At 40.4% G+C, this 27,956-nt stretch overlaps 1 protein-coding gene across 1 annotated transcript; it reads left to right on the forward strand.

Annotated features, from left to right (window-relative positions):
- Positions 1-24,589, forward strand: OGA (O-GlcNAcase). Its single transcript, XM_081007060.1, has 16 exons — positions 1-369; positions 3,774-3,825; positions 5,027-5,124; positions 6,418-6,548; positions 6,723-6,894; positions 8,887-8,985; positions 9,133-9,417; positions 9,639-9,797; positions 10,400-11,004; positions 11,340-11,514; positions 14,858-14,943; positions 15,814-15,918; positions 16,837-16,922; positions 18,641-18,833; positions 19,926-20,085; positions 22,505-24,589. The coding sequence occupies exons 1-16, from the start codon at positions 144-146 to the stop codon at positions 22,639-22,641; spliced, it is 2,769 nt and encodes a 922-aa protein (XP_080863186.1). The 5' UTR covers positions 1-143; the 3' UTR covers positions 22,642-24,589.
- Positions 24,590-27,956: the final 3,367 nt, after the last annotated feature.

Raw genomic sequence — 27,956 nt, forward strand, 5'->3', positions numbered from 1 at the left:
GAGGTGGAGCCGGCACGTGATCAGCAGCAGCGGCCCCGGTTGGCAGTCGAGCGAGCAGGGCGGTTGGTTCCGGCTCGGACCGGTTGGGGCTGGTTTTCCCCGCGCAAGCGCAGCCCGCCCCGGTTAGAGCGCAGGGAAGGGCGATGGCGGCGGACGGGAGTCCCGGAGCAGGCCTGGCGGGGATGGTCGACGAGGCGCGGGGGGAGCCTCAAGGCACACCTGGCCCCAGCCCTGTGGCTGCCGTCGCCTCGCCCAACGAGGCGTCCCCGGCGAGACCCGACCCGGCAGGCCCCGAAGCGGATCCCGACAGCGGCTCCGGAGCTGTGGGCAACGGGGGCCTTCGGCGGTTCCTCTGCGGCGTCGTAGAAGGTAAGGGGAGAGCGAGGGGCTGCGGGGCCGGGCGAATTCGCGGTCGAGAGCGAGGAGGAGAGGCCGTAGCCGGAACAAAGCATCCCCGCCTCTCCCTCCAGCGCCGTCGTCTCCTCCTCCTCCTCCCCGCTCCATTTTCCTCTGGCTCCGCCCTGGGAATGAAACCTGGCGGCGGAGGGTTAAAACCGTTTGCTCTGTTCCGTGGTAAAGACGAAGCTGCCCTTTTCAGGGCATCTGCCTTCCAGTTCGCTGAATTTAAATGATGCAAACTTCCGAGCCACATGTTGGTTCTTCCGTTCACGTGAGTGCACACACTGGAAAAACGTTACGAAACGTGCAACAAAACAAAAACAGTTCACGGACCATAGCTGTCAAGGTTTCCCTTTTTTTAAGGGAAATTCCCTTATTAAGAATAGGATTCCTCGCAAGAAAAGGGAAAAGTTGACAGCTATGTCACGGACACAGTTGAAAACTAACCGCTTTCTTGTGCCCCAAGGTTTTTCCATGTGTGAAGTAACCAGGTTGCTGATAGGGTTACAATTCAGCTGGTGTTCTGGAATGGATAGTGGTAGTAGGCTTGTTTTCTTCCTGTGTTTTTTCATTGCCACACAGAAAGAAAGAAAAACACTGAGGTGTTTATTGATACTTACTGGTTGGTTCTTCAAGTACCAGTGTTATGCTGCTGCCTAGACTAGGAGTGGGAACCTGTAGCCTGCCCCCCCCCCCCAAGTTGTTAGATTCCCACCAGCCCTAGACAGTATGGTCGTTGGCAGGCTGTCATGGGAGATATGTCCCACATAATGCTCATGGGGTCTTGACTGGCAGTGAGTGACTAGGAACAAGACCTTGGGGTCATAGTGGATAGCTCAGTGAAGATCTCAGCCCATTGTGCAGCAACTGTGAAAAATGCAAATTCCATGCTAGGGATCATTTGGAAGGGATTTTAAATAAAATGGCTGATATCATAATGCTGTTATACAAATCAGTGGTGCAACAGCTTTAGGGATACTGAATACAGTTCAGGTCACTTCACCTCAGAAAGGATATTGCAGAGTTGAGAAAGTTTCATAAAAGGTCATCCAAAATAATCAAAGGGGTTGGGAAACTCCCCTTTGAGGAAAGCATACAACATTTGGGACTTCTAGTTCAGAGAAAAGGTGAATAAGAGATAGCATAAAATTGGATAAACTATCTGTGATTTGGAGAAAGTGGATAGACAAGTTTTTCTCCCTCATACTTCTAGTACTAGTAAACATCCAATGAAGCTGAACATTGGGAGATTTAAGACAGTCAAAAGAAAGTACAGTATTTTTCCATGTATAAGACTACTTTTTTTCCTTTAAAATAATGTCAAAAATTAGGGGGCGTCTTATACACAGACACATCTTCCCCCATTTTCTTAAATCTGGGTCCCCAAAATAGGGGGCGTCTTATACATGGGGGTGTCTTATAGACGGAAAAATACAATACACACAGTGCATAGTTGAACTATGGAATTTGCTTCCATAGGAGGCAATAATGGCCACCAACTTTGATGGCTTTAAAAGAGAATTAGACAAATTAATGAAGGACAAGGCTATCAGTGGCTGTGATCCATGATGGCTATGTTTTGCCTCCATTATTGGAGGTATATGCTTCATACTGTTTGCTGGAAACCGCAAGAGGAATAAGTGCTCTTGCTCTTGGGTCCTGCTTTTGGGTTTCCTATAGGCATCTGGTTTGTCGCTGTGGGAACAGTAGGATAGACTAGATGGTCTGATCTAGCAAGCTCTTATGTAGCCTGTAAGGTATCATGTTGGCTACCCCTGAATCTGGAGAGGTGGACCTGCAGGCTTATGAAAGGCGTGTTCCTTCAGCTTGAAGATATAATCTTGTTCACAGTTGGTGGTAGAGGAGCATGCGTGAATTTTGATCTAGCATAGATTTAAGCTGTGAATATCAGCCTAAATCTAAATGTTGGTGGTTTTTTTCCACCCACACAGTAGGTGTTGTTAGCTGTGGTGTTACATGATTTTTTCCTGTGGCATGTTGTAGGTTTGTGGTTTTGATGAGATCTCAATATGGAAAAGGAGGTTTATTTCCAGCTTGATTAATATAGAAAAGGGGTAGCTAATGTGTTGCCCTCCAGAAATTTTAGACTGAAACTCCCATCATCCTTGAATATTGGCTATGCTGGCTGGGACTGATGGGTATTGTACTTCATGACATCTGAAGGGTATCACATTGGCTATCCCTTAATATACACACTATCTGTATGTGTGCCTACTTTGTGTGGAGTTTTTGTGGGAGAATTGAGAAGTCAGATGGCTACCAGATGTTGTCAGGAATTAAATAGGTTTATTAAATCAGTCATGATTTGTGTATATGCAAAATGCCTCTTCTAAATAGCAACTTCTATTACAAGGTGTATATATTGTCTCATGCCAGTCGTGTTTGCACTTTTGTGAAAGTACAGCCAGGCACAGACATAACTCCCCCAAACCCTTTGTTCCTGGAGTGAGAAGCTTGTAATGAAAACTGCCATATTGATGGTTTTGGTAACCGGAGAAGAGCATAACAGCTTCCCACGCTGGCAGTTGTCTGAGTATTTTTGCAGGCACTGTCGGGGGAGGGTTCATTCTTACCCTCCTTACAATCATGTTTTAAAGCACTCTAGCTCCACTTCTGATTTAATGCTTTGCTTCAGGGCTTAAGTTGGGTTTTAAAAAATGTGAGCTCAGGAGGCTATTATTTTTGACTGGGCTAGTAGCCTTGTAAAAACTTGTGGTTGCCAGGACCCTGCCTCTCCCCTTGTCCCTCTCCCCATGTTACTGGAATAACATGATTGTGAATTGGCTGTTTGTGGATGGGCACTTGCTGAGATGTAACGTTCAGGACCTGTGTGCATTTTTCTGTGAGTTACCCAGGTGCATGGATTCCATTGGTAACAGATTTGGAAAGGTGGCTTGTGTCATAGTCACTATGATGGCAAGCCTCGTTCACATCAGGGAAATGAACTGAGTGTACATTAGAACAGATTTTTGAAAGGTCATACTTTGCTCCAAGAAATGCATTCCAGTACTGCTAAACAGGACATAAGTTCCAACATATATCATGCATACAGGTTTGATCTCGCAGCATTTTACACTGCCGTACTTGTTTATATGTAGTGCTTCAGGCACTACTTAAAGGAACAACTGAGGCCTATTTATTTCAAACCCACTAGATGCAGCTTTTGACAGCTAACTTGTACAAGTTTACCTCTTTAGTTCTTACTGTGCCCTAATTAAAGTTGCTTAACAAATTTGTATAATGAATTATTAAACTAATAATTATTAGTTTATTATGGCTCAGATGTTGCACTTGATATTTTGTTAAGAAGCAGCACAATATTTGAAACTGTCTACCATCAATATTTCCCACAGGATTTTATGGAAGGCCTTGGGTTATGGAACAGAGAAAAGAGCTTTTTAGAAGGTATGTGGCATTGTGTACTGTAGCATTCTAATACATAATTTGGGGGGGGGGCTTATTGGGTCATTGTTTTTGTTTTGATTTTATGTATTTGATATTTTTGTGAACTGCCCTGACTCCTTTGGGTATAGGGTGGTATACGAAATACAGTAAGTAAGTAAGTAAGTAAGTAAATTATAACAATTAGTTGTAAAAATAAAGAATTCGTTTAGTGCAGAATTAAGGCATAGGTTCTGAAAACTGAAAACTAAAGTATGGGAGGAGAGGAGGAGCCAAAAGGTCATAGAAAATTGAGTGGTTTTTGCTTTCAGTGACTGTTCTAAGCTAACTCATAATAAATCAAATCAAACCTCTGAAATTCAATTTCTATGCTGCTTTTCATTCAAATGAATCCCAAAGTGGCTTCAGTTAATAACAGTTTGATAAAACAATACAGATGCAGTATAAATCATATAAAGTAATTAACAAATCATCAGCAAAACAATTGCTATATATAAAACACTGTTAACAAAGCAACAACTAATAAGCTAAACATCACAATTAAAGCAAAAGTCATATATAATTAACAAATCAATACAACATGTAAACAATATCAACAATATTAATAAAATAAATAAGCAGAATCCAGCAAAAAGCATTTATATACCACTTAATATTTCAAAAGCTCTGAGCAGTGTTTTTAAGTTAAGAAAATGAATAGTGTCCTCCAGTTTCCAAGCGTATCACAATCAATATGTCAGTTTATTTTGCAACAAACTTATGGGCATTGGAAAATAGAATGGCACCAATAATGGATTTATAGTGACTTTCTGTGTTATATCTAGAATTTCCTTGAAAATTATCTGCCAGAATGGTTGCATCTGCACACTTTCCCACCACATAAGATGCATTGTTCATACCACAGTCCCTCCAGCAAAGCAGTTTCCCAGGATGTACTACCACCTGATAAAAACCTTGAAGTAACATTTTTAAAGAAAAATAACAAAAAGTAGAAGCTTGTAGAACAAAAAGCATCTAACCATGGTCACAGATTTAGATTTGTATATTTGGTCCTCTTATTTATCTTCCTTATTTGTTCAGGTGTACCATTCTTGCTTTTTCTCCCTGGGGTGTTGCACAAATTGCATGGTACTCTTGGCTATACAATTAAGCAATGCAGATTTGTACAATGTATTTCAAACAACATTTTAATTTTGCTTTGTAGACTTCAGAAATGGGGACTGAATGCATACCTATATGCACCAAAAGATGATTACAAGCACAGGATGTTTTGGCGAGAAATGTATTCTGTGGAGGAAGCTGGTAATTAACTTTATTTCATTTTTAAATATATATATTCATTGAATTACAGTTGTTTCCACATTTGGATGGTAAAATAAAAGTGAAGTTGAGAGGGGTAAGCTTTTTGTTGCTTTAATTAGAAGATGCATTAAATAACTCTTAGAGGCTTTCCTGCCTAGCTGGATGAGAGAAAATCAGTGTTCCGTTAAAGTACACACAGATAATTTTTTAATATCCTCCCCAACCCAACAGTCCAGTCATGGAACTCAAGACAGTGTACATAGGATTCTTAGGTGGTCCTCCCATCCAGACACTGGCTATAGCCGGACCTGCTTAGCTTTAACAAGGTTGCTGCATTATATCACCTTGAATGATGCCATGGGATGATCCCTTTGCCTCAATGCTAGGGAGAAAGAAGACATATTCAGCAATGACAACCCACAATGCTTCATTAATGGAGGAGAGAACAATGCCTGTGCTCCTAACTGACTTAGTTTCTTATTATATCAGCCTGGTACAGATATAGCACAGTCTTTTCTCTCCTAACCCTGGTTCATGTGCTCAGCATTTTCCCCATCATCATCATCATTTCCTCCAATTCTTTCATTTTCAGAGCAAGCTGTGGTGCAGCATTACATTTGCACCAGCATTTTTGTGAACCACACTTTGCAAATCCATTTCTGTTCCAGCTGGACTGCCACTTCCCCACTCCCTTTCTACCGTGTCATCTACCACCTAGAGTTCTGTGGGACAGATTCCAGAAGAGAGAGGTTGGCTAGCAAAGACACCAGAGCCTGCTCCAGCCAGAATTGCTCCTGCCCCCTAAGTAGCCTGTGAAGAGGCTTTTGATGAGAAAGTTACATTAATGATACAACAACAATATTAAAAATATATTTCATTATATGCCACTTTGAAAATATTTGTATCCTGAAAGGTGGAATATAAATGATTGTAGTGAATAGATGTGATTTGTGCCTGACCTTGTTAGTAAAAATGCCATTGTAACACTGGATCTGCCCAAAATATTTTAATGTCAAAGACAGAAGGAATCCTTTGTTCCAAATTGGCATGTGCAACTTGATCCTATACATGCTTACTTGAAACCAGATCCCAGTTTCCCCACATTTTACCGTGTGTGTGTATGAATGAATCAGATGGAGGACTGAATATGTTTTGACAAAAAATGTTAATTATTCATATTTCTTTGGGCCTTAAAAGTATTTTTTGCCTGCATATATTGAAATGTATTCTGATTAATAAAATGCCTTAACTTCATAGTTGCTTGTTGCTAAAATAGTTGGCTTTGATTTCTAGAGCAGCTCATGACTCTCATCGCGGCTGCTCAAGAATATGGGATAGAGTTTATCTATGCTATCTCTCCTGGACTCGATATTACCTTCTCAAACCCGAAAGAAGTTTCTACATTGAAACGCAAGCTGGACCAGGTATCTTATATTTATGTATATTATAATTTTAAACATAAATGAGAAATTGCAAAAACACTGGATAAAGGAAATATGCCCCTACCTGTGTTGCACTCTAGATGGGGTTACATTCTCTAGCTTTTATGTTGTACAATATTAACAAGCGTTAATATTTTTTCTTCTTTATCCTGCTAGGTTTCTCAGTTTGGCTGCAGATCTTTTGCACTGTTATTTGATGATATTGATCACAATATGTGTGCAGCCGACAAAGAAGTGTTCAGTTCCTTTGCACATGCCCAGATCTCAATCACTAATGAAATCTTCCAGTATCTAGGAGAGCCAGAAACATTCCTGTTCTGTCCCACAGGTAAAGTGACAATGCAGATACTGCATTTTAACAAGAATGAGGTCAAAAATCCTTCTGTTCTTGTCCCCTTCCTCTCAAGGCAAACCTTTCCTGATGGAGGGGTTGGTGAAGAGAATTGCCGATTAGACACCATTCCTTAAAGACACCCTGAGCATCTTCAAACAGTTGGGTACAACCCTCCTTTCTGTCTTAGCCACACTTCACTTGAACTTGTTACAAATTTAATAGCAGTCTATGGTAAACTGGGTGCATGTTTATGACTTCTAGTTGCTGGTATGTGGCATACTTTTTCACACTGTCTGAATATTTTTTCTTCGGGAGTTTGGTGGGGGTGGGATTCTAGCAGGTTTGCCATCTTAGTCTGTTGTAGTAAAAAGCAGTTTAAAAAAATTTACTTACATTGTGGCATAAGCTTCTGTAGAGCAGATCTCACTTCATCAGATACAGGAAGGCCCACTCCTATAAAGTCACAGCATACAGAGCCAATGAACAGGTTCTTGTCTTAGTATTTTTTTCTTTTGTGATCACTCTGAAATCTTTGGGTGAAGGGCAGTGTATAAATTTAATAATAATAATACCTTGGAAAGAGGAAGCAGAGGAAAACTGTTGAACGGTTAACTTGCGATGTCATGAAATGAACAATTGCTGGTTGTAATTTGTGTTTTGCTATTGTTGCTTGTATCCAGCGTGTTATCCAGCGTGTTTTATGAAATCACAACGTATTCACTAGACTCCTGAGTGACTTCCAATCTGACTTTCCTCATCAACGGATTAGAACTATGTGCAATGAATGATTATATACACTGCGTACCAAGAGAAGAATAAATGATTAAAAAGAAAATACAAACGGGGGGGGGAGAGAGAAATCTAATGAACAACATTCACATGGGGAATGGCTAGCTCCTAAAATTGCTAGTTTTGGAACTAGAGCGTAGAAAATTCTGTGAGAGGCTTTCCTTCCTTGCCATTTCCTTCCTTTATGTACTTACATTATGTGAAGTGTCCTTGGCATAAGTTCATACATATTCTCTGTTGCCCAGGGTCTGGTGCATGAATTACTTTATTTGCCAAAGTACTTGTTACACTTTTGACTGTTCCCCAACAATGGTGTTGAGCTAACCAAAGGTTCACTGCCTAGACAAACCCTGCTATCAATCTTGCCAGGTTGTACATAGGTATGGTATTAAGATAACCTTACTGGAGATTCTCAGACTTACTTCAGAGCTTAAATGTAATCCTGCATGTGTAGCAAAATAACAGAGTTCCAGACTTGTTTTGGCAGGCATGCCTTCTTAAGAATAAATTTCTGCAATTCTGGATTCAGCTTTTTGAGCATGCATAGCTGAGACAAACCTACTCAATTCCAAAAGGAAGGAAGAGGTAGAATCCCTACTTGACAGGGAAGTAATGGAAGTAAAATGGGCTTACGGCCAGCTACTGTGGAAACACCTGAACAAAGGTCTGGAGAAGAGATGGCAGTCTCAGAACTGTCAAGCCTCTGCCCAGTTACCAGTCAGTTGGTCCCAAAACACAGGTGATCAAAAGAAACAAGAAGAGATACCGGCAACATATCCCAGTTGATAAGCAGTAGCCGGGATCAGCTCTAGCACCATTAAAATAAGTAGCAGTAATCAGATCATTGAGTCCCAGTAACCTCTTAACTGTCAGAGTGTCCCTAATACCTTAAGCCTTGGAGGACAACGGGAATGAGCCTTTTGGAATTTAGGAAGGCACTTGCATTGTTGAGAATGTTTATGGATTCCTGTGGGAGTCCCTAAAGTTGTGTTGTTGTGACATTTTTTTTTTTTTGTCTTTACATTTAAACACTACCTCAACCATTGCAAGAGTTAACAATAATTTTTTTTGCATAAAAGCAAATCTGTCAGAAATGACATGGTAGGATATTGGGAACTGCCATAATCATCTAGCAGTGCCACACACAAGAGAGCAAAATGGATAGTGGGTTTTAACTTGTATTTTTCTCTGTTCCAGAATACTGTGGCACTTTCTGCTATCCAAATGTTGCTCAGTCTCCTTATTTACGAACTGTAGGGGAAAAGCTGTTACCTGGAATTGATGTGTTATGGACAGGTGAGTATTTTGCTTTGTTGAGGTTGATATTGCCAACTTAGTTCAGCATTCTTATTAAATGTTTTAGTATGCTGCTTAAATTTTATCATCCTGGCCTATGGCTAATCACTAAACTCATTCTGAGTCAGTTGTGAAACTACATTTTAGGTCCCAAAGTGGTATCTAAAGACATTCCAGTGGAGTCCATTGAAGAGGTTTCAAAGATAATTCGCAGAGCTCCGGTCATCTGGGACAACATTCATGCCAACGACTATGATCAGAAAAGGCTGTTTCTTGGTCCATATAAAGGTCGATCAACGGAACTCATCCCACGCTTAAAGGGAGTCCTGACCAATCCAAATTGTGAATTTGAAGCCAACTTTGTTGCTATTCACACCCTTGCAACCTGGTATAAATCCAACATGAATGGAGTGAGGAAAGATGTTGTGATGAGTAAGTTGATCAGAAGTGCTCAATCACTATCTTAGGAACAATGCTTTTAGAATTAATGTAATAACCTTAATAATTTAATAATCTTAAATTTTCACTTTGATAAAAGGAGTTTCAGGAAATGTCATCTTAATAAATTAGTATTTTTGTCTTTAAATGCAAATACATGGCAGCCTTGAACCTTGCTCTTGAATTAATATTCTGTTTCTTAATCATCTGTGCAGCTGACACTGAAGACAGTACTGTTTCAATTCAGATTAAACTGGAGAATGAAGGCAGTGATGAAGATATTGAAACAGATGTTCTCTATAGCCCACAATTGGCCTTGAAGTTGTCATTAACAGAGTGGCTACAGGAATTTGCAGTACCTCATCAGTACAGCAGTGAGTAAGCAATTTTGGTTTTGTCTTGCCTACAATATTGGAGTGAATGAAGAATGTTACTCAAACCAAAAATGTTTTTCTAGAGTTCAGTAAAAAAAAATCTGCTGAATAAAATACTTCAAAAGATTGCTGCTGTTACGGTTTCATTATGCATCAGGAACAGTTTTTGTTTAAATTTTTTTAAAGGAACTGATTCTTTCTGAGTGACAAGTATATTTCCCTGAAGCAATGTACTTTGTAAGAGATTCTGTGTCGGATGTGGGGGTGTTCTCAATTTGTCTTTGTTGGGAGAGGACACTATCAAAAATACTGTATTGAAAATATGTGGAATTGCATTGCACCCGATATAATTTGTGCATCTGAAGGGATTGTTTTGAATTACACATCATATTTTTGGTACATGCAAATGTATTTCAGGCAAATGCACAAGTGTTGTACCTTTTCAATATATGTCTAATTGCAGCAAAATAGACACTTGCGTGTATGTGTATGTCATTCAGAGACCGAGAGTGTGTGTGTTCACAAATTATTTATATATGTGAAACTTGGTTGTATGAAAAAGCTGAGTAGATATGACTGAATTTTGTCTGTTCTGTCTGCAGGCAGACAAGTGGCCCATAGTGGCGCTAAAACAAGTGTTGTGGATGTGCCTCTGGTTACACCGTCCGCTTTAAATTCTACCACTGTGATTACTACCGTTTACCAAGAACCCATAATGAGCCAGGGAACTGCACTAAGCAACGAATCACAGGTTCTGGTCAAAGAGGAAGAAAAGAAGCAACTGGATGAGGAGCCAATGGACATGGTAGTGGAAAAGCAAGAGGATTCTGACAAGAATATCAATCAAATATTGACTGACATTGCTGAAGCAAAAATGTCAGAAGAGTTAAAACCAATGGATACGGATAAAGAGAGCATAGCTGAATCAAAATCTCCAGAGATGTCAATGCAGGATGATTGTGGTGATATTGCACCTATGCAGACAGATGAGCAAACTAACAAGGAGCAGTTTGTGCCTGGTCCCCATGAGAAGCCGTTATATGCAGTAGAACCAGTAACTCTAGAAGATCTACAGTTGCTTGCAGATTTGTTCTATCTCCCATATGAACATGGAGTCAAAGGGGCCCAAATGTTACGAGAGTTCCAGTGGCTCAGAGCAAACAGCAGTGTTGTTAGTGTGAATTGTAAAGGAAAGGACTCTGAAAAGGTGAGTGACTGCATTGTTTTCATTTGGTGTAGGTGTGCATATTTCCTATATGAAAAAAGCACAATAGCAAAAGAAATAATGAGCAACTGCATTGGAAGTCTCTGAGCTGAACCTAGCCTGTAGATAATTAAGAATATCATGCATGTAGGCTGGTTGGTGGTTGAGTGTCTTGTGCTGTAGAATGTATCTTCACGCTTTGAATGTGTGCACTACTCGTGCGTCATCCTGGCTAGAGATGTAAAAGTCAATAGGTATTGTCATAATATCCATCTAGTTTCATCCTCAACATGAAAATACAGTTTGTATGAAATTTGTTCCTTTTAATCTTTACTTAGATTGAAGAATGGCATGCTCGAGCCGCCAAGTTTGAAGAGATGTGTAGCTTGGTGATGGGCATGTTCACTCGTCTTTCCAACTGTGCCAACCGGACAATCCTCTATGACATGTACTCATACGTCTGGGACATCAAGAGCATCATGTCTATGGTGAAATCTTTTGTGCAGTGGCTAGGTATGTTCTTTAGGAACCAGTTAGAGCGGCAACTAGCATAAATGCTTGTCTTTAATTAGCCCATGGAAAAAATGATGTCAATTGAATGTTTTTATATTATGGTCGCTTTGACCCTAAATCCTTCTTACTTTTTCTATTATTGGTCGCCATTCATGTTTCACTATAGACTGGCAATAAAAGTGACAGTGGACATACATTGAATATATCTCTTGGTCTTGAATTTTTTTTCTTGGGCTAAGGAACATAAAAGTTGATCTCTGAAACATAAGTTTTGACTCAGACTGAATGCACACTGGACTATAATGCAGTATTTCCCGGCCTTGTTGCAAAATTGGAAATGACACTATGAAATGTGACCATGCCTCAGCTATCTGCTGCTTGCTCTGTCTCAATAACGTTATTGCTGTCTTCAACAGAACAATTGCAGATGTGACCTTTCAATGGGCCTGGCCAAGAGGGAGCCGAGCCTCCCAGCCCTTTCTCTGCGCATGCGAGCTTTAGCATAAGGCTATTCTGGTGCAAAAGTGATTTGCTTTAACATTCGCAAGATGTCTGATTTTGGGCAAGGGAAGAAATTCCAGAGCTCTGAAGTCTGCTTTCATACCAGACTGTTCTCTAAAGAGAAATCAAAGAGCCTTTTTTGCCTGCAGCCTTTTTTAAATTACACAGGGTTTTTTTGGAATAGCACCAGCATGGCCTGGGTTCCTCTAGTGACCTCATTTCACTTTCAGGTTTCAATCCAACTGTAAGGAATATGCTGTGGACTTGCTTGATGCACACAGCAGGCAGCAACGCTGATGGTTTCCTGTCACAATTTCTGTAGTTGTCACAAATCTCATAATAAACCTCTTGCACCATACTGGATCAGCCTACAGTTCTTGGATCACTTGAAGCTGTAATCACTTGTATACATTCATAAGTATTCATAGGTCGTATTGCGCTAGTTGCCAAGATATCCAGTATTGCATTTTGCTGTTACTCAGCAGAAGACCATATGGTTCTAGCAAAAAAAAAAAAATTAGGGCTTAGTGCAGAGAGGTTTTTTAAGCCGGAGCATTTCCCACTAAATAAATAGGAAATAATTCAAAACTTGAGCCTTAGAATAGAGTTTGTACCTTCATGAGACCAATTCTCATATTGAGTTATTTCTTTGTCTTTTTCTTCTCCCCTCAGTATTGGTTCAGGCATTATAGATTGTTTAGGGAAGAGGAACAGGAAGGTAGAATCAGCCAACCCCTACAACAAGATTGTCAGCCCCTATTTTAAAGGCAGGAAGGGAGGCACACCATACTTCTAAGTGGTATATTTGGTTACCAAATTACCCATTTTGTCAAAGAAACAGATGGGAAACTAAATTGTGCATTTCTCCTGGAAGGAGCATTAAGCAACCGCAATGATAAACATGAACTTGATTGACCATAGATTTCAGCTGTGAGGTTGATTTGCTTTTGAAACATTTCCCAATTTTTAGAGCAGGCTGCTGATCATAGCTGCCATTTTCTTTCATAAGGATGGCTTCTCCCAGCAGAAGTACTTAGTGCTTGCTACCCATTTCTGACACTATCTGGTAATACAGTACGTTTGTATATTCCACTGGATGCATCTACACCAAAGAAACTATCTCGCCGCAGACCAAGTGAATTCTTGTAGCTGAGATCTTGGTCTTGCTGTTTATTGAGACCATTCTTTAGTTTATATAATTACTTATATAGTCATAAAAGTTGCTTCTCATTTGATGTGAATACAGAAGAATCACTAAACTGGAATGGTTTAGCCATTGAATGTTGATACACTTGGTGGTCCGCTGAAGGCTGATCTCTATACCCTTTCTTTCAATCCAGCTAGCATTCAGTTTATGAAACTAGTGTAGATAATACTACTATGGATTACTAATGCCTTCTACTGTCTTCTTCCCCAATGTGTGCAGATGGGAGAATCTTCAGCACAAGTATCTACTGCTATTGGATGGACCACGCCAGATGCTTTCAGCGTGTCGTGATTAATAAATTTAAGATGGGAAGGTTCTGTCCATGAGGCAGCTCAGATTAGGGCAGTAGGCACGGCCTGAAGTCACATTTGCGCAGCGACTCAGGCATTAACTCTTGATTTTCATTCATACAGCTCTTCATTCATGCAGCTCTGTAAAGTGTATAATAGTTGGAATGCTAGTTACGGTGTAGTCTCAAAGGAGAAGTACTCCAAGTTACTAGCGAAAGGGTATAATATAAAGCCTCTTTAATGAAGCACTCTGATATGGAAACACAAGAAACTCTAATTGACATGTTTTGAGTCATCTCAAACTTGCTATTTTAAAGGCTTTCTTTCATAATTGGCTAAGCATTGATATCCAGCTTGGTTCACTTTGAGACTACCTAGCTAGTATGACACATTCGACTGTACTGATCTGAGATTGTTACTTGAACAGGAAGTAGATCGCTGTCCACAAGAGGAAACAAACTTGCGCAGCTTATCTTATCAGAAGACTAGGCAGGTTACTTTAATCCCTGCATCAACAATTCACCTGCCTATCCCCTCTCAAAGATGTTAGTTATGCTAATTGGTTGTATAACTTGGCTATCAAAACTGTTATCAAAGCTTAGCTATTATTAAAAAATATATATCCTTCTTACTAAATTGTGGAGAGGGCTTTAAAGCCCTTGCCACAGCTGCCTGTCAGGAATTAATGGCATTTCTCACATGGTTGAGGGTGGGTAAAATAAAATACTGTAACCGATGCTGTTGTTGCCTAGATTGGGAACAATATGTGTGCTGTGGTTACTGTTGTGTAAGCAGAGCTACGGAAGTGGACAGTATTGGTTTCTAATCTCTTGAAAAAGAAGTATCTGTTCCACATAGCTGTTTGGGCTATTCCATCCCACGCCAAACCTGGTTTTCTGGCAAGATTCAAACAATATGAAAATGTGACTTCAGACAGGTCCAAGTATTTCCATGGGGCTGTGATAATGGCTTATTTTCTATACCTTGATCAATGAAAATGTGAGAGCTGTTCCATGTTCTTAGTGATGAAAGAGAAGGACAAGGCAAGCTCAACTCTTGGAATAAATATTACACCTGTACAGAACGGGGCATACTGGCTTTTTACAGTACTGAATTTTCTGCTGTCTAAGGCTATCGTCTAACTTCATTTTATTAACAAAGAGCACAAAGCATCTAATCAGGAATCTTTACACACGGCAGCATTATCGCAGCCCCTCAAGTTCTTGGATTATAGCTCAGTTAGAGAGCTTTTCCCACAAAGTGTGTATTAGCTTGTTGGACATTTTAGCATCTCAGGACAATCCCCCTTCTCGTAACGTTCTCCGCTTGGATCTGATCTCCACAGGGTGTCGTAGTCAATCTTCAGCACAGTTCTTAAGTGGAGACCAAGAACCCTGGGCCTTTAGAGGTGGTCTAGCAGGAGAGTTCCAGGTATCAATATGAATTCACAACTGAATGACATTGTCTTTGTTTGAGAAATCTTTTATTGCGCGTCGGAGGACTGGAAGGCTTGGTCTGCCGAAGGCTTTCTGGTCCAAACCCAAATAGCCTGACAGCTTTGTTTTTAAATAATTTTCCTCCCATTTCTACAGTAATATCACAAGGAGATGCTGCCATTCCCACGCGCCTGCGAAGCGCTGCGGCTTTTAGTTGTACATTTCACATTGTTTCTTTGCAGGTCGCACAGCGTTTTTATCTGCGCCCGCAATTGCACAATGCGCGCCTGCTTGTCTGCCGACGAGAACTCCATGAGCAAAGAAAATACGATACTGTGTATTCCAAGATCCTCTCTAAGCAAAATCTGTCGTTTGCGTTCCTCATAATCCAGTTGGCAAACCAGTCCAAAAGAAATGTTTCTTCTGTGCCTGAATTTGCTCATGGATTTTTCAGGGGCTTACTTTCTTCCCCCTCACAGGTGCTCTCTGCGCACAGCCAATTGAGTCAGCATGTTGTTTTGGGGTTAGTGTCTCCTCTGGCCAGTTAACCCTCTTCAGACCAAACCTTTCCTCCTGACATGGCTATGTTAAGCTGAGAGCATAGATGAGATTTGGTGAAATTATACTAAAGCAGAAATGAGTTTAATGTAAACTCCATTAAGTGTTGTAACAGTTGTGTATCTTTAAAAAACTTCTGTTCAGATAAAATGGAAAAATGGTCCTTACATTTGTAAAGCCTACAAAACCCTACTTCCCTCTGGGGTGCCTGCAGTAGCAAAAGTTAACTTGGGAGTCTGCAATGCACGCCCAGGAATGTATTGCATCTTGCTTCTCAAACATTTACACTAATTTTTTGTTTTCACAGCGTTTGCTGCCTATTGAAGGAGCAAATGACCTCTTTTTTCAGCCACCTCCTCTTACTCCAACTTCAAAAGTTTACACCATCAGACCCTATTTCCCTAAAGATGAGGTAACCCATTTGTTTGGTCATTCTTGTACACAGTAATGCTGTTTGGAGGAGCATGTTGATAAAAGCAACTGTTTCTCTATATTTTGTTATTCTGTGAGTCTTCTGAATGCCTAGGAGAGGTGTGGTTCAAATGGAGGAAATGTAACAAGATTGAGTGGCTTATTCTGGGTTCATGGAAGTCTCTGGCAGCCCTAGCAGTATTATATAAAAAAAAAAAATTCTAGGTGCTTTTTTATGTGATCCCATTTATCAAAGGGAACATAAATAGGAAAAGCCTTGGGATCCCAGCCCAGTTGACTGCCTTGATAACACTGAATGAGTTTAATGTAAACTACTGATCACCAAGGACAATGAATAAGGAGTGACATAATCCAAATGCATGTTAGCCTGAACTATTTGGAAATAATACATAATCTCAGAAGCATTGTAGGATTGCTCAGGAAACATAGTAAGCTGCCTTGCATTGAGTCAAACTATTGGTTCATCTAGCTCATTATTGTCTAACCTGACAAGCAGCAGCTTTCCAGGAGATTCCCTGCCCTACATGGCGGTGTTGGGGATTGAACCTGAGACCTTGTGCATGCAAAGCAGGTGTTGCAAGCCCTGAGCTGTGGCCTTTCCTGTTAGGTTATTTATTTGACGCATTTGTACTGTGTACTTCCTCCAATGTGACTTACATGGAGTTATTTTAGTTTCAAGGCACAATGAATTCCACGTGGATTTAAGCCTGCATTTCCCTAGGTCGTCCAATCTGCCATGCACTACCTGTCCAATATGAGCTGTTGTGGAGGCATGGAATAAATGAAGTAGTGAGGATGCCTGTCAGTTAGTAGAACACAAGGCTTCCTAAGCAACAGTTCAGGTGTATGTGCTGTGGGAGGGAAAACTCGCACAATGAATATTTGTATATGTCTTTAGGCATCCGTGTACAAGATCTGCAGAGAAATGTATGATGATGAAACTGATCAGCCTTTCCATAGCCAGCCGGACTTAATTGGAGACAAGTAGGTATACTCTTGAAATAAACTGGAATTTGTTGAATTACATACAGTGGTACCTCGGGTACAGACGCTTCAGGTCACAGAGGCTTCAGGTTACAGACTCCGCTAACCCAGAAATAGTACCTCAGGTTAAGAACTTTGCTTCAGGCTGAGAACAGAAATTGCACAGCAGTGGCACGACAACAGCGGGAGGCCCCATTAGCTAAAGTGGTACCTCAGGTTAAGAACAGTTTCAGGTTAAGAATGGACCTCCAGAACGAATTAAGTTCTTAAGCCGAGGTACCACTGTACTGTATTCATTTAGTAATAGTACTCCTTGTGGGTGGCTAATCTTTGGCGCTCCAGATCTTGGAGCCCAGCCACCATCATCAGCATGCAGCATGGCCAGTGGTCAGGGATAATTGGAATTAGAGTCCAGCAGCATCTGAAGTGTCACAGATTGTCTGTCTCCTAGTATGCATCAAGAAATGCTATCAAGAAATGTAAATACAATATTCAAAACAACTGGGAAGAGCAGGGAACTTCCATGCCTTGCCAGCTGAATAGAACACACAGGTTTTGTAAGGCTGGGGCCTGTGCTTCACATGTTCAATTTGAATCTGAATTCTAATCTGAAAGATGCTCTCCATTCTGGCTTGAAGACGGACTTCCAAGTTCTGTAGACTTTGTGCAAATTCAAGTGCAACTCAGCAAACACTTGATAGGGGAAACAAAATTTAAGGAACAGAGCAGAATTGGCACCAATCTAAAGTAACAGAAAAAATAAAAGAAGTCTGTATCACCCTTTGTGGAAGACTCCAGACATTCTTCTGAATCAAGTATGAACCCCTAGAGATTAACATCTAAGATCTTCACACCCTGCAGATGCAGGTCAGGGTATGAAAAAAGGAATCTGTAAACTGTTGTGCTATTGGTATCCAGCCTTTAATTTCTTACGCAGTTAGTACAATGCAGTGCTGCCAAGAAATGCTGAGTCATGGCAACGATTTACTGAAAACCACCTACATTCTTGCTGTTTCATTGATCAAACTGTGTATGTGGGGGAAAAACCCATCCTATAAGGTGCTCTTGTAAGCTTCAGACATGTTATTGTTTAATGAAGGTAGTGCAGCTGCAAATACTGTGATTATATGTTTGTATGGATTGGCCATTGAATATACTAACTGGATTGTCATGTAAGCCTCCCTTTTCACTCCCATTTGAGGCTTGCCAATTCTCATGATCCCCAATACTGCAATACTGTTGTTGTTTTTAAACTATTTTTTAAAAAGCATTAAACCATTTGGGGAGGAGTAGGGAAGTTGGCTTTACTTTGTAAATTTACAGCTGAAACCACTCTCCAGGCTTTAGGCATGTACTCACATAGTACTCTTCTGCTGCCTGGAGCAGCCGTCTTGACTGTTGGTAAAACCCACTTCTGCACTTTTTATAATCCCTACGAATTCATTATAACAATTCCCAATTCTGATTACCTTTCCATAATACACTTAATTTTGAAACCCCCTTGGATAGGTACTTAGCCACTTGTATGTTCTATATGATGGCTGACTAACTGGCATTTAAAAGTACTAAGTCATAGTTCTCAGACTTGTACAACTTGCAACTGTGGTTCATTTATTCTTCTGTGTTCTCTCATTATGAGGCCTCACTAGTTTAACAGTTACATAGATTTGTTTGCATCAGTTATCTTTGGGCTCTACTGACGATTCCTTTCTTCTCAGGCTAGTAGGTGGTTTGCTGTCCCTCAGCCCAGATTACTGCTTTGTCCTGGAAGATGAAGATGGCATCTGTGGCTATGCACTGGGCACCGTTGATGTAACTCCTTTCATTAAGAAATGCAAAATTGCCTGGTTTCCTTTCATGCAGGAGAAATACAGCAAGCCAAGCAGTGATAAGGAGCTATCAGAGGCAGAGGTTAGTTATGCTGGCATATGCTTGAGTTGTCAAATTGCTATTTTTAGGCTTTCATCTCCTGTTGTCATAATACTCCTAGGAAGAGTAGGGGCAATTTATCCAATTTATTCCAATATAGAGGCCTCAGACACATGACACTGTGATAGTGTGATGGCCAAGTAGTCTCTAGAATTAGTTTATCTCTGTGCCTTTATAAATCCACACTTACAATTATCTCTAACATTGAGTTATATTTCATTCTTACTACTTAAACAGAACAATTCTAACTGATAGCTTTATATTTAGTACACTGCAGTATGTAATCATAGATTCTATTTTACAGTGTAGTTATGGTTCAACATGAATCATAGAATAGGCAATGTAGTGTGTTCATTAGATTTCAGAGACTCCCTTCCTGATCACAATATTATAAAAGCTCTGGGAACAGTGCCTGGGAGAGGCTTGATGAAAAGCCTCACTTCTTTTCACTGTCCGGAACCCAAGCATAAATCATCTAACTGCCAGTCTGTCATGACACTCAATCCTTTCCCTTCTTTTAACCACTGTGATATTTGCATTTAGGATAGAATAGCTAACTAGCCTGATATGTTTTAGATATACAATTGCTGCTGCTGCTGAATTTAGTTTCTCTAAATTTAATTTATTTGGATTTCAATTAACTCTTTGCATTATTTTTGTTTTGCTAAGTGTATGCCAAAATAATGGCTATCTTTATTGTACCTTGAAATAAACTTAAGATTTGTTACCAGCAATTAAGGTCTGCATTGTTTAAAAATGATGTTTTTTATCAGAAGCTTAGAACAATAAAAGAGAACATAGCTTTCAAAAGGGAAGTTCTTCTGTTTTTCCAGCACCAGCCACCCAGTTTAATCTGTATACTTATCTCTAATTACTTAAAGAATGGTACTGACCAAATCCACTGTATTTAGCTACTTTAGCTTTTTGTTTAGAGATTAATGTGGTTGTCAAGTGAATAGGCTAATCCAAGTCTGTAGAAAGAACCTGTTCGGCAAGTGCACACAATGTTTCCAGCATAGATCCCTGAACATTTTTTTTGATGTTGAAAGACTATTTCTGTTGTGCCTGTTGTAGAAAATTATGCTGAGCTTCCATGAGGAGCAAGAAGTTCTGCCAGAAACATTCCTTGCCAACTTCCCATCACTGATAAAGATTGATATCCATAAGAAGGTGACTGATCCAAGTGTGGCTAAAAGCATGATGGCATGCTTGCTCTCTTCTCTGAAGGCAAATGGTAAGCTCTTATTCCTGACTCTTGTAGCTGTTGGGATATGAAAGGCAACTGTAGGCTACTTACTAAGTGCCTGTGTCCGTATCTGAACTAGACCTGGGCAATTTTTCAATATATCTTTCAAAATTAGTTATGAAGTCCACATCACACTAACTGTTTCATGAAATGTTTTTTGGCAGATATTACAATTTTGAGAAAACTGTAGCTAGCCAGTGTTTCTTAGTGCCTCCGCTACCTCCTGCAGAAGCAGCGAGCGACTCACAAGAGCAGGCTATGTTTCTTTAGATTGTGCAAGGAGCCCTAGCTCAGCTCCGCTGCCTCTGCAAAAACAGGTGACAATTATGAAAGTGGCTGGAAAAGCAGCAGCCAGCCAGCAGCAGAAACCTATCAGCCCTCACAATAGACTTCTTTCGATTTTGCAGCAAGCCCTGGCTCAGGAGGCTAGAAGCCAGCGTGGCAGGCCAGTAGGTGTGGTTTACAGAGATGCTGCTCTGAGCTGGCTCGGGGCTTCTTGTTGGGAGCCCCCGTTGCCCCTTCCTTGCCCCCTCCTTGCCCCCATGAAAGAAGAAACTATGGCTTTCTTCAGAGCAAGAACCAAAAACGTTGCCCTGTCATTTAACTCTTTTTCTTTACTCCCGTCCCCCCTTCCACCTGTGTGAGTACATGCGCTAAGCGTCTCTCTCCCCTCTGATGCCTTTAGGGTGCAAGTTGCTGTGTAACATTGCTGGTTCACCCTAAATAGCTTCCTTCATATAAAAAAAGGAAGTTTTTTTTTAAAAAAAATTAAGGATGCTATCTAGTTTGCTTGCCCTTCCTCCTTCCCTTGGATAAAAAGAGAGAGAGATTGGTGGGATGGGGGCTTTTGGGGGGCCCTTCTGTGTCACAGTAGGGGGAAATGAAGGGGGAAAGATTTGTTTCTGCCTTTATGCTGAAATGGGAGATTGAGGGGTGGTTGTGCAAGCAAATGTATGTCTACTCAGAAGTAAGCCCTACTGAATTCAGTGGGGCTTACTCATGCATAGAATTGCAGTTGGCCCTCTAGTGGGAAAGGAGATGCAACTTGACACTAGTAAATTACATAAATTATCTTAAATGAGTAGAAAACAGATTAAATTGTTAATCATATGCAAGTTTAATTAATATTTTTACTAAATCTACTACTTTTGTAAATATTAAATTTGCCTCTAAAACTTTAATATATTCTCCAGAAGTCTTCAATGGTTTAGTTAAAGCATGCTATCATTGAGTTAATTTTCATATAATTATATGCATCAAATTTAGATTCTTTGTTGTTCAATATTTTCCTGCATTATTTGTATTCACAATGACTCATCACTGTATTTTGGATTCAGTTACAGATGGGTAGCCGTGTTGGTCTGCCATAGTCGAAGTAAAAAATTCTTTCCTGTAGCACCTTAAAGACCAACTAAGTTAGTTCTTGGTATAAGCTTTCGTGTGCATGCACACTTCTTCACACTTCTTCAGATGTATTTTGGATTGTCCTACATCTGAATACCACAATTTGGTATCCAAGCCCAAAACCAAAGTCCTGTTTGGATACATTTTGGGTTGCCTGTTGATGAAAGTGATGATTTCATCAGTGTATGGTCATTTAGACCCGTAACTTAGTAGTACTTGCCAGGACATTACCATGTTCACATCTACGTAGTACCATCTTATTTAGGATATTGTGATATATTGGTATATCGTGATGTTTAGTTGGTGATATATCATGATACTGAAAACCAAATATTGCCCAGCCCTAATATGAACATCTCCACTCATGGCCTGATGATAAGATCTGCCTAAGAGAGAGCCCTCCTTAGCAAACATTAGATAGTGAGGACACCTGGCATACTAAGACATAAGGAAAGGGCTGGTGGTAATGCCCTTGCTATGGAACTCCCTGCCAAATGAAGCCCATTTACCCACATCCCTCTTGGTTTTCTTGTTCAGAAGGGCCTTTTGGCTTTAGAATTATGACTCTTCAGTTGGATCTGTATGTGTCACCTCATTGATGAGATGTCACCTTTTTTAGCCAATGAAGAACCACTTCTGCAGCCCACATCATCCTTGCAAGTCCTAGACAGCTATGCAGTTTGAACAGTTGTATGCAAGCTTCCTGAGAAGACTGGTGGACACCCAGTAGCTGAGATCCAGAAAAGCATGCAACTAGTTCCACATAGCTTGTTTATACAGTATGCTGCTTTTCCATAATAAACTGTGTCCAAAGCAGCTCATGATAAGATTAATATCAAAATATAAAACACTTGAAAAAAACACCTCTTGACTTTGATTCAACTGCACAATGCAGTGTGAATTGATTAGAGATATCAAACAATGTTTGTGAAGTTTCTTCATTATAAAGACTCCTCTCTGCTTCTACTCTCTCCTCAAATATCTCCTCTTGTGTATTTTTCAGGCTCCCGTGGGGCTTTCTGTGAAGTGAGACCAGATGATAAAAGAATCCTGGAATTTTACAGCAAACTGGGATGCTTTGAAATAGCTAAAATGGAGGGATTTCCAAAGGATGTCATTATTCTTGGAAGGAGCTTGTAAGGAGATTGTCGGTGAACTTTTGATACTGTAATCACGTAATGGTTGGAGAGCCTGAGGTTTATCTTGTTGCTGTTCCATGCAAAGGCAGCAGTCAGCTGGCCTGACAGGAGCTATGTGAAAATTCATCCATTACCCTTTCTGAGATGCTGCTCAAAACATTATTAGAAAATGGATACTGGTCATCCTCATTTCCTGGTCTTAAGCAAAGTGCCAAGGAGTACTGCATAAGAGGTACTGGTGGCAATTCCATGCATCCACCTCTGTACTCACCAGAATGGCTGTCTTTTCCAGAAAGTCCTGACATGAAATAGTTCTTCTCTGTGTCCTGTTCTTGAAGTGGGTTGAGAGAGATGAACATGGGATCTCTCCATTTACAGAGGGAAACAGGGTGCCTGTGTTGGCCAGCTTAAGGACAAACAAACACTGACAACTCTAGGTTTTGTTGATTGTCATGCTTGCTGATAGGGAAATTGAATGACCATCACTTCTAAAGAATTGGTTAAGCTTTGTGCTTCATAGGGATAAAAACTGTGCATTTGTCTGTGGCAAAGTCACTCAGTGGCAGAAGTGTAAATTTCAGTGTGTAAATATATATAAACTCGCTGTATGCTAATACTTTGTGTTTAATCGTTTTAGTAATTTTGCTTTCTGAAGCAAAGCGGTATTCTGAGACAGCACCTTTGAATAATGTCAAACCACAAGAGAGGCTGATGCCAACTTCACTACAGGCCTTTTCTACCGTGCCTCGTGCCCTTCACTAGAATTGCCGCTTTGGGGGAAAATGAGCGCTGATCAAGAAGGGCCGTTCCTTTAGAGGACAAACTCTTCAGAGGTGGAGTGGACACTGCCTCCTGCTGGGGGAAAGCTGGTCAGAGGGCAACCTCATGAAATCATTGATGCCCCTGACAGCCAGCCAGATTGCCTATCCAGACTGGTTGGATGGGTGGAATACTGCAGTTTACAGCTTCCACCTTTCCATGTCAGTCATTCTGACTAAATCAGGGTCTTCAAGTCATGCACATTTGTGACAGACTTCTTTGTGGACAAAAATAAGCACATTTTACAGATTTAAGTAGTTATCTAATTTTATTATCACTGCATTTAAGTTGTCCCCTGAAATCAGATAAGTGGAATCTGCATGGCTTAGGAATATTAGTAAGTCCATAACTTGGAAGGAGTTATTACTATTCCATATAATGCCTTGTTCCCGTGAGGCAGTCAGTCAGTCAACGTTACACGTCATTTTTCTCATCTGCTACAGTCAGCTGCTTTTGCTTCCATTGAAAATATTCCCTTTTGAAAGGATTGAGTTTAACCTTTTTTTAAAACCCTCTGTGTAAACTTTGAAGAGGTTTTATACACTTTTTCAAATGGAATTTTACTGTTGGTGTACTTTGCAGCCTCTTCTGAGATGCTGGTGTTCAGCCTTTGTTATATGTTCACTATGAGAACAGTTTTAATAGCAAGTTATTTAAACTGCAGCAAATACATTTCATTTGGAGTGCAAGGCACCAAACCATAATGACAGATCTTGCATAATTCCAAGCTGGTTTTCATGAGGATTCTATGGCTTTGAGTGTATGCAAAGCAGCTAGCCACTTGGTTTAGTTTTAATTAGATCCCAGAGAAAACATCTGGATTTATGGCATTACACATTTCAGGGGAGGGGGGGTATCTGGGTTTTTATACTGTTAACATAAACTTATGAATTTATCACTGTTAAGTTAATTGTGTGATGGTCTTGAAAGTCTGGGTCAGTCTCTCACTCGGGTTGTAAAGTGATGCAGTGACACAACTTTCATGGTTATCAGTTTTCATTGTGTACAGTTGGAATGCCACTTTCATGACTGTCTTTAGACCTACTGTATCTGTAGCAGAACAATGGACTGTGTAAAATTGTATTTGAAGACCATGTGAGAAATAGAATAAATTGCAAAGTGAATGTAAAGACTCGTCTCTGTATAATGCTGCAGAATGAGGAAAGTGGGTGGAGAAGAATAATTCTTCATACTGTGTTTCAGAGCATTCTGCTGATTATGTTGAAGAGATGGCTTTTAGTACAGCAAATTTGCTTTTGAGCTGTGTTCATTGCTGCTGAGCCTAAACATTGCTATTTTGTAAATACCCTTATTAGCATGGGGGGAAAGCATAGGGAACTTCTGAAGGTTAATTTGTCTTGGGCGGGTGTAATAATCTAAGATGCTATTTGGAGGTCAAATATAATGTCGTATTTTTTAAATAAAAGAATCAGAGCAATTAAAATTATATGATGAAGCTAGTGGTGGCCAGTTTGTGATTGAGGCTGGCTATTTACAATATTTATTTCATTTTTTTACCCTATTCATTCCTTTTATTTGTTACGTGGCTTTTCCACAAAAAATCATGCTCAAAGTGGCTTACAACAAAGAAAATAGGAACACATTTCAAACAAACTGTAAAAACAATTTCACGATAACATAGCAAAATAGCTATTTCAATACCATAAATATAACAAGATTACTTAAACAACATGCAGCTTCCAATAGCAAAAATAACAAGGGAGCTTCAAAGTTTCACCTTAGTCCTAGAAACATCCCTTCCATGATGTTGCTGTCCTGAAGCCACTTGCAAGGCTTAGGGCAAGACCCCTCCCATGGTGCTAAAATTTATACACCACTTTAAAAACAAAACAAAAAACCCTCAAAGAGGTTATGCCCTACAGTTTTGAAGATGGGAGGAGATGAGACATTCAGAAGCCTACTTAATGTACTGTCCCAAACCTTTGATTTCTTTTCCATTAAAACGACATTATTAGGATCTAACAAACTGCTTCATACAAGGCATTTAAATATCCCCCCCCTCCTTCCCAATTTGCTAAGGAGCTTAAAATTGCATGAAGAGCAGAATAATTGTGTGTTTTATTGTGACATCGCGTTTCTATACACAGACAAATGTGGGGCAAAGTGAGCAAGGGGCGCAGAGCATTGAGCTTCTGATGGCATTTTTGGCCAGCGTTACTCTGCTGTTTCAATGCAATGAAAAGCATGATGAACACAAATACATTTATTATTCAGAACAGTTAGCCTCTCATAAGAAAGCAACTTGTTAAACTCATCACTCACGTTAGTCTCCATTGTTTTGGAGTAACTCAACTTAGGAAGCATTAGTTTAGAAGCCCTTCTGTTTAAGACGCTGTTGTTTTCCTGTCCAGATGGTTTAGCTCCCTATTACACAGTGGCCTATCCCACTTACAGAAAGCAAGTGACCTGAATCCAGGATGCCTTCACTATTTCTTTTCAGGAGGAAAGGAGTGGAGCATCTGTCAAAGTCTTGGCTCATCTCCCCCACCCCGTGCTTTTAATCCAAAGAGTGTCAAAGCTCACCTCTGTTGGATGTGGCAAATATGCCACTCATCTTCCTCTCAGATTCCACAGGGTTTAAATTAGGAATCATTCCATATCAAAAATTGTCTTTTACTGGACATACGGAACCAGTGCTAATTGCATGCACGTTGGCAGTTATGCAAATTTTAAAGTGTTTTCTCCTATTTGCTTGTCTAGTCTTTTGTATTTTTTGATTTCCTATTCCAAACCTTAATAAAGTCTTTGATTTGGAACTTGGAGGTTGAATGTGTACTTTTGTCAGTCCCAAGGATCTACTCCTTGACATATCTTTAACTGCTACACATATAGAGCGTGGGAAGGTAAAAGACTGAATTTGGCTTGCTGTGACAGGGGAGCCAACTAGTGCTTATGTCTCCCTGGCAAATTCAGCTCAAGCATTTTGGGACGTTTCTCAACCAAGAGTAGAGACCACTGAAAAGTGGTGGCCGTTTAAAAGGAGCTGCGGTTGAGGGATGGGCTGTGTGAGCCAGAAAAGGTCTTGATCTAACCCCTTCTCCACTCCACAAGTATGTCCTGGTAAAGTAGGTGATTTAAGATACATGATTGGGAAGATCTGCAGTTAACACATTCCCTATAGGAGTGGATATCATCCCTCATAGGTTGCTGTAGTAGTATTTCAGCTGCCTCTGCTGGATGTTGGATGCTTACAAACTCTTGGGTGCAGTGCCTTACTGTGTATATACCCTATTCTCTCACATTGGTTAGCTTTAAGAGTAACCCAGGTCACCAAAATGCTGGAGAGGGTGCACCTCCACAGGCACATACATCCACATGTGGTGGGAGTGTCCCAAAATCCAACTCTTCTGGACAAGAGCCATACGAGAAATATGTAAAATAACCAAGTATTAGAAATCACCCCAGAATTGGCCCTACTAAACATATTCCAAGACAACAATGACCACTTACACCACAAAGAACTCAACCCACCTACTCTCAGCAGCCAGAAACATCATAACCAGACACTGGAGAGACCTGTCAGGAATAAGCAAGGACCAATGGTACCAAATAGTATGGGAAACAGCCTTACTAGAAAAATTAACCAATAAACTGAAACTAACATGGGGACAAATAGAAGAAGATGCCTTCACCCCGGTATGGCTCCCCTTTATCATATACACAGCCCAACAAGACAACAACAAAAATCCACCAACAGCATACAAATCAATATGGCTAACCTGATCCAAAACCCACCCACCCCCACTCACACATGAAAACACCACAGCCAACCACAAACAAACAACCACACCCTAGGCCAACCCCAACCTCTCTCACCACCAAACAAACAAGAGGGAACAGCAGAGAACCTGCACAAGCAACGCTGACCCAAAACCCCACATAATATTAAGTAAAATAGAGACATCACCACCCAACACCCCCCCACGCATCTTTCCCCCCTTCACATCTTTCCCCCTATTCTTCCTAGTATCTCAACAAATGAAACCGATTTGTAAAAAAAAAAAAAAAGTTACATGGGGAAAAAAATATGAGAGAGAGACATTGCACATACCTTTGTAAATCAAGAAAACCTTTAATAAAAATACATTTAAAAAAAGCAACCCAGGTTTGGACTTTTTAAACTGAAAGTAGGTTGTATTTTACTTATTTAAATTTGTTTACTGCCATTGATATTTGTATACCCATTGATCTCAGGGCAGTTTGCAACATAAAATCACAACATAAAAATCAGAAAATACATAATAAATACAAAGACAACCAATCCCCTTTCCACAACAGACTCTAAAGGGGCATTGGATTGAAATCAGCCAAAGGCCTGGTTAAAGAGAAACATTTTTGCCTGGCACCTAAAAGTGTATAATGATGGTGCCAGCTGAACGTCCCTGGGCAGAGCATTCCACAAAAAGGGAGCCACTGCAAAAAATGCAATGTTGCCACCCTCCAGACCTCCCATGGAGGAGGCTCATGAAGAAGGGC

This window comes from Podarcis pityusensis, assembly GCF_964106645.2.
Source record: "Podarcis pityusensis genome assembly, chromosome: 5".
In the NCBI taxonomy this organism is placed as follows: domain Eukaryota; kingdom Metazoa; phylum Chordata; class Lepidosauria; order Squamata; family Lacertidae; genus Podarcis; species Podarcis pityusensis.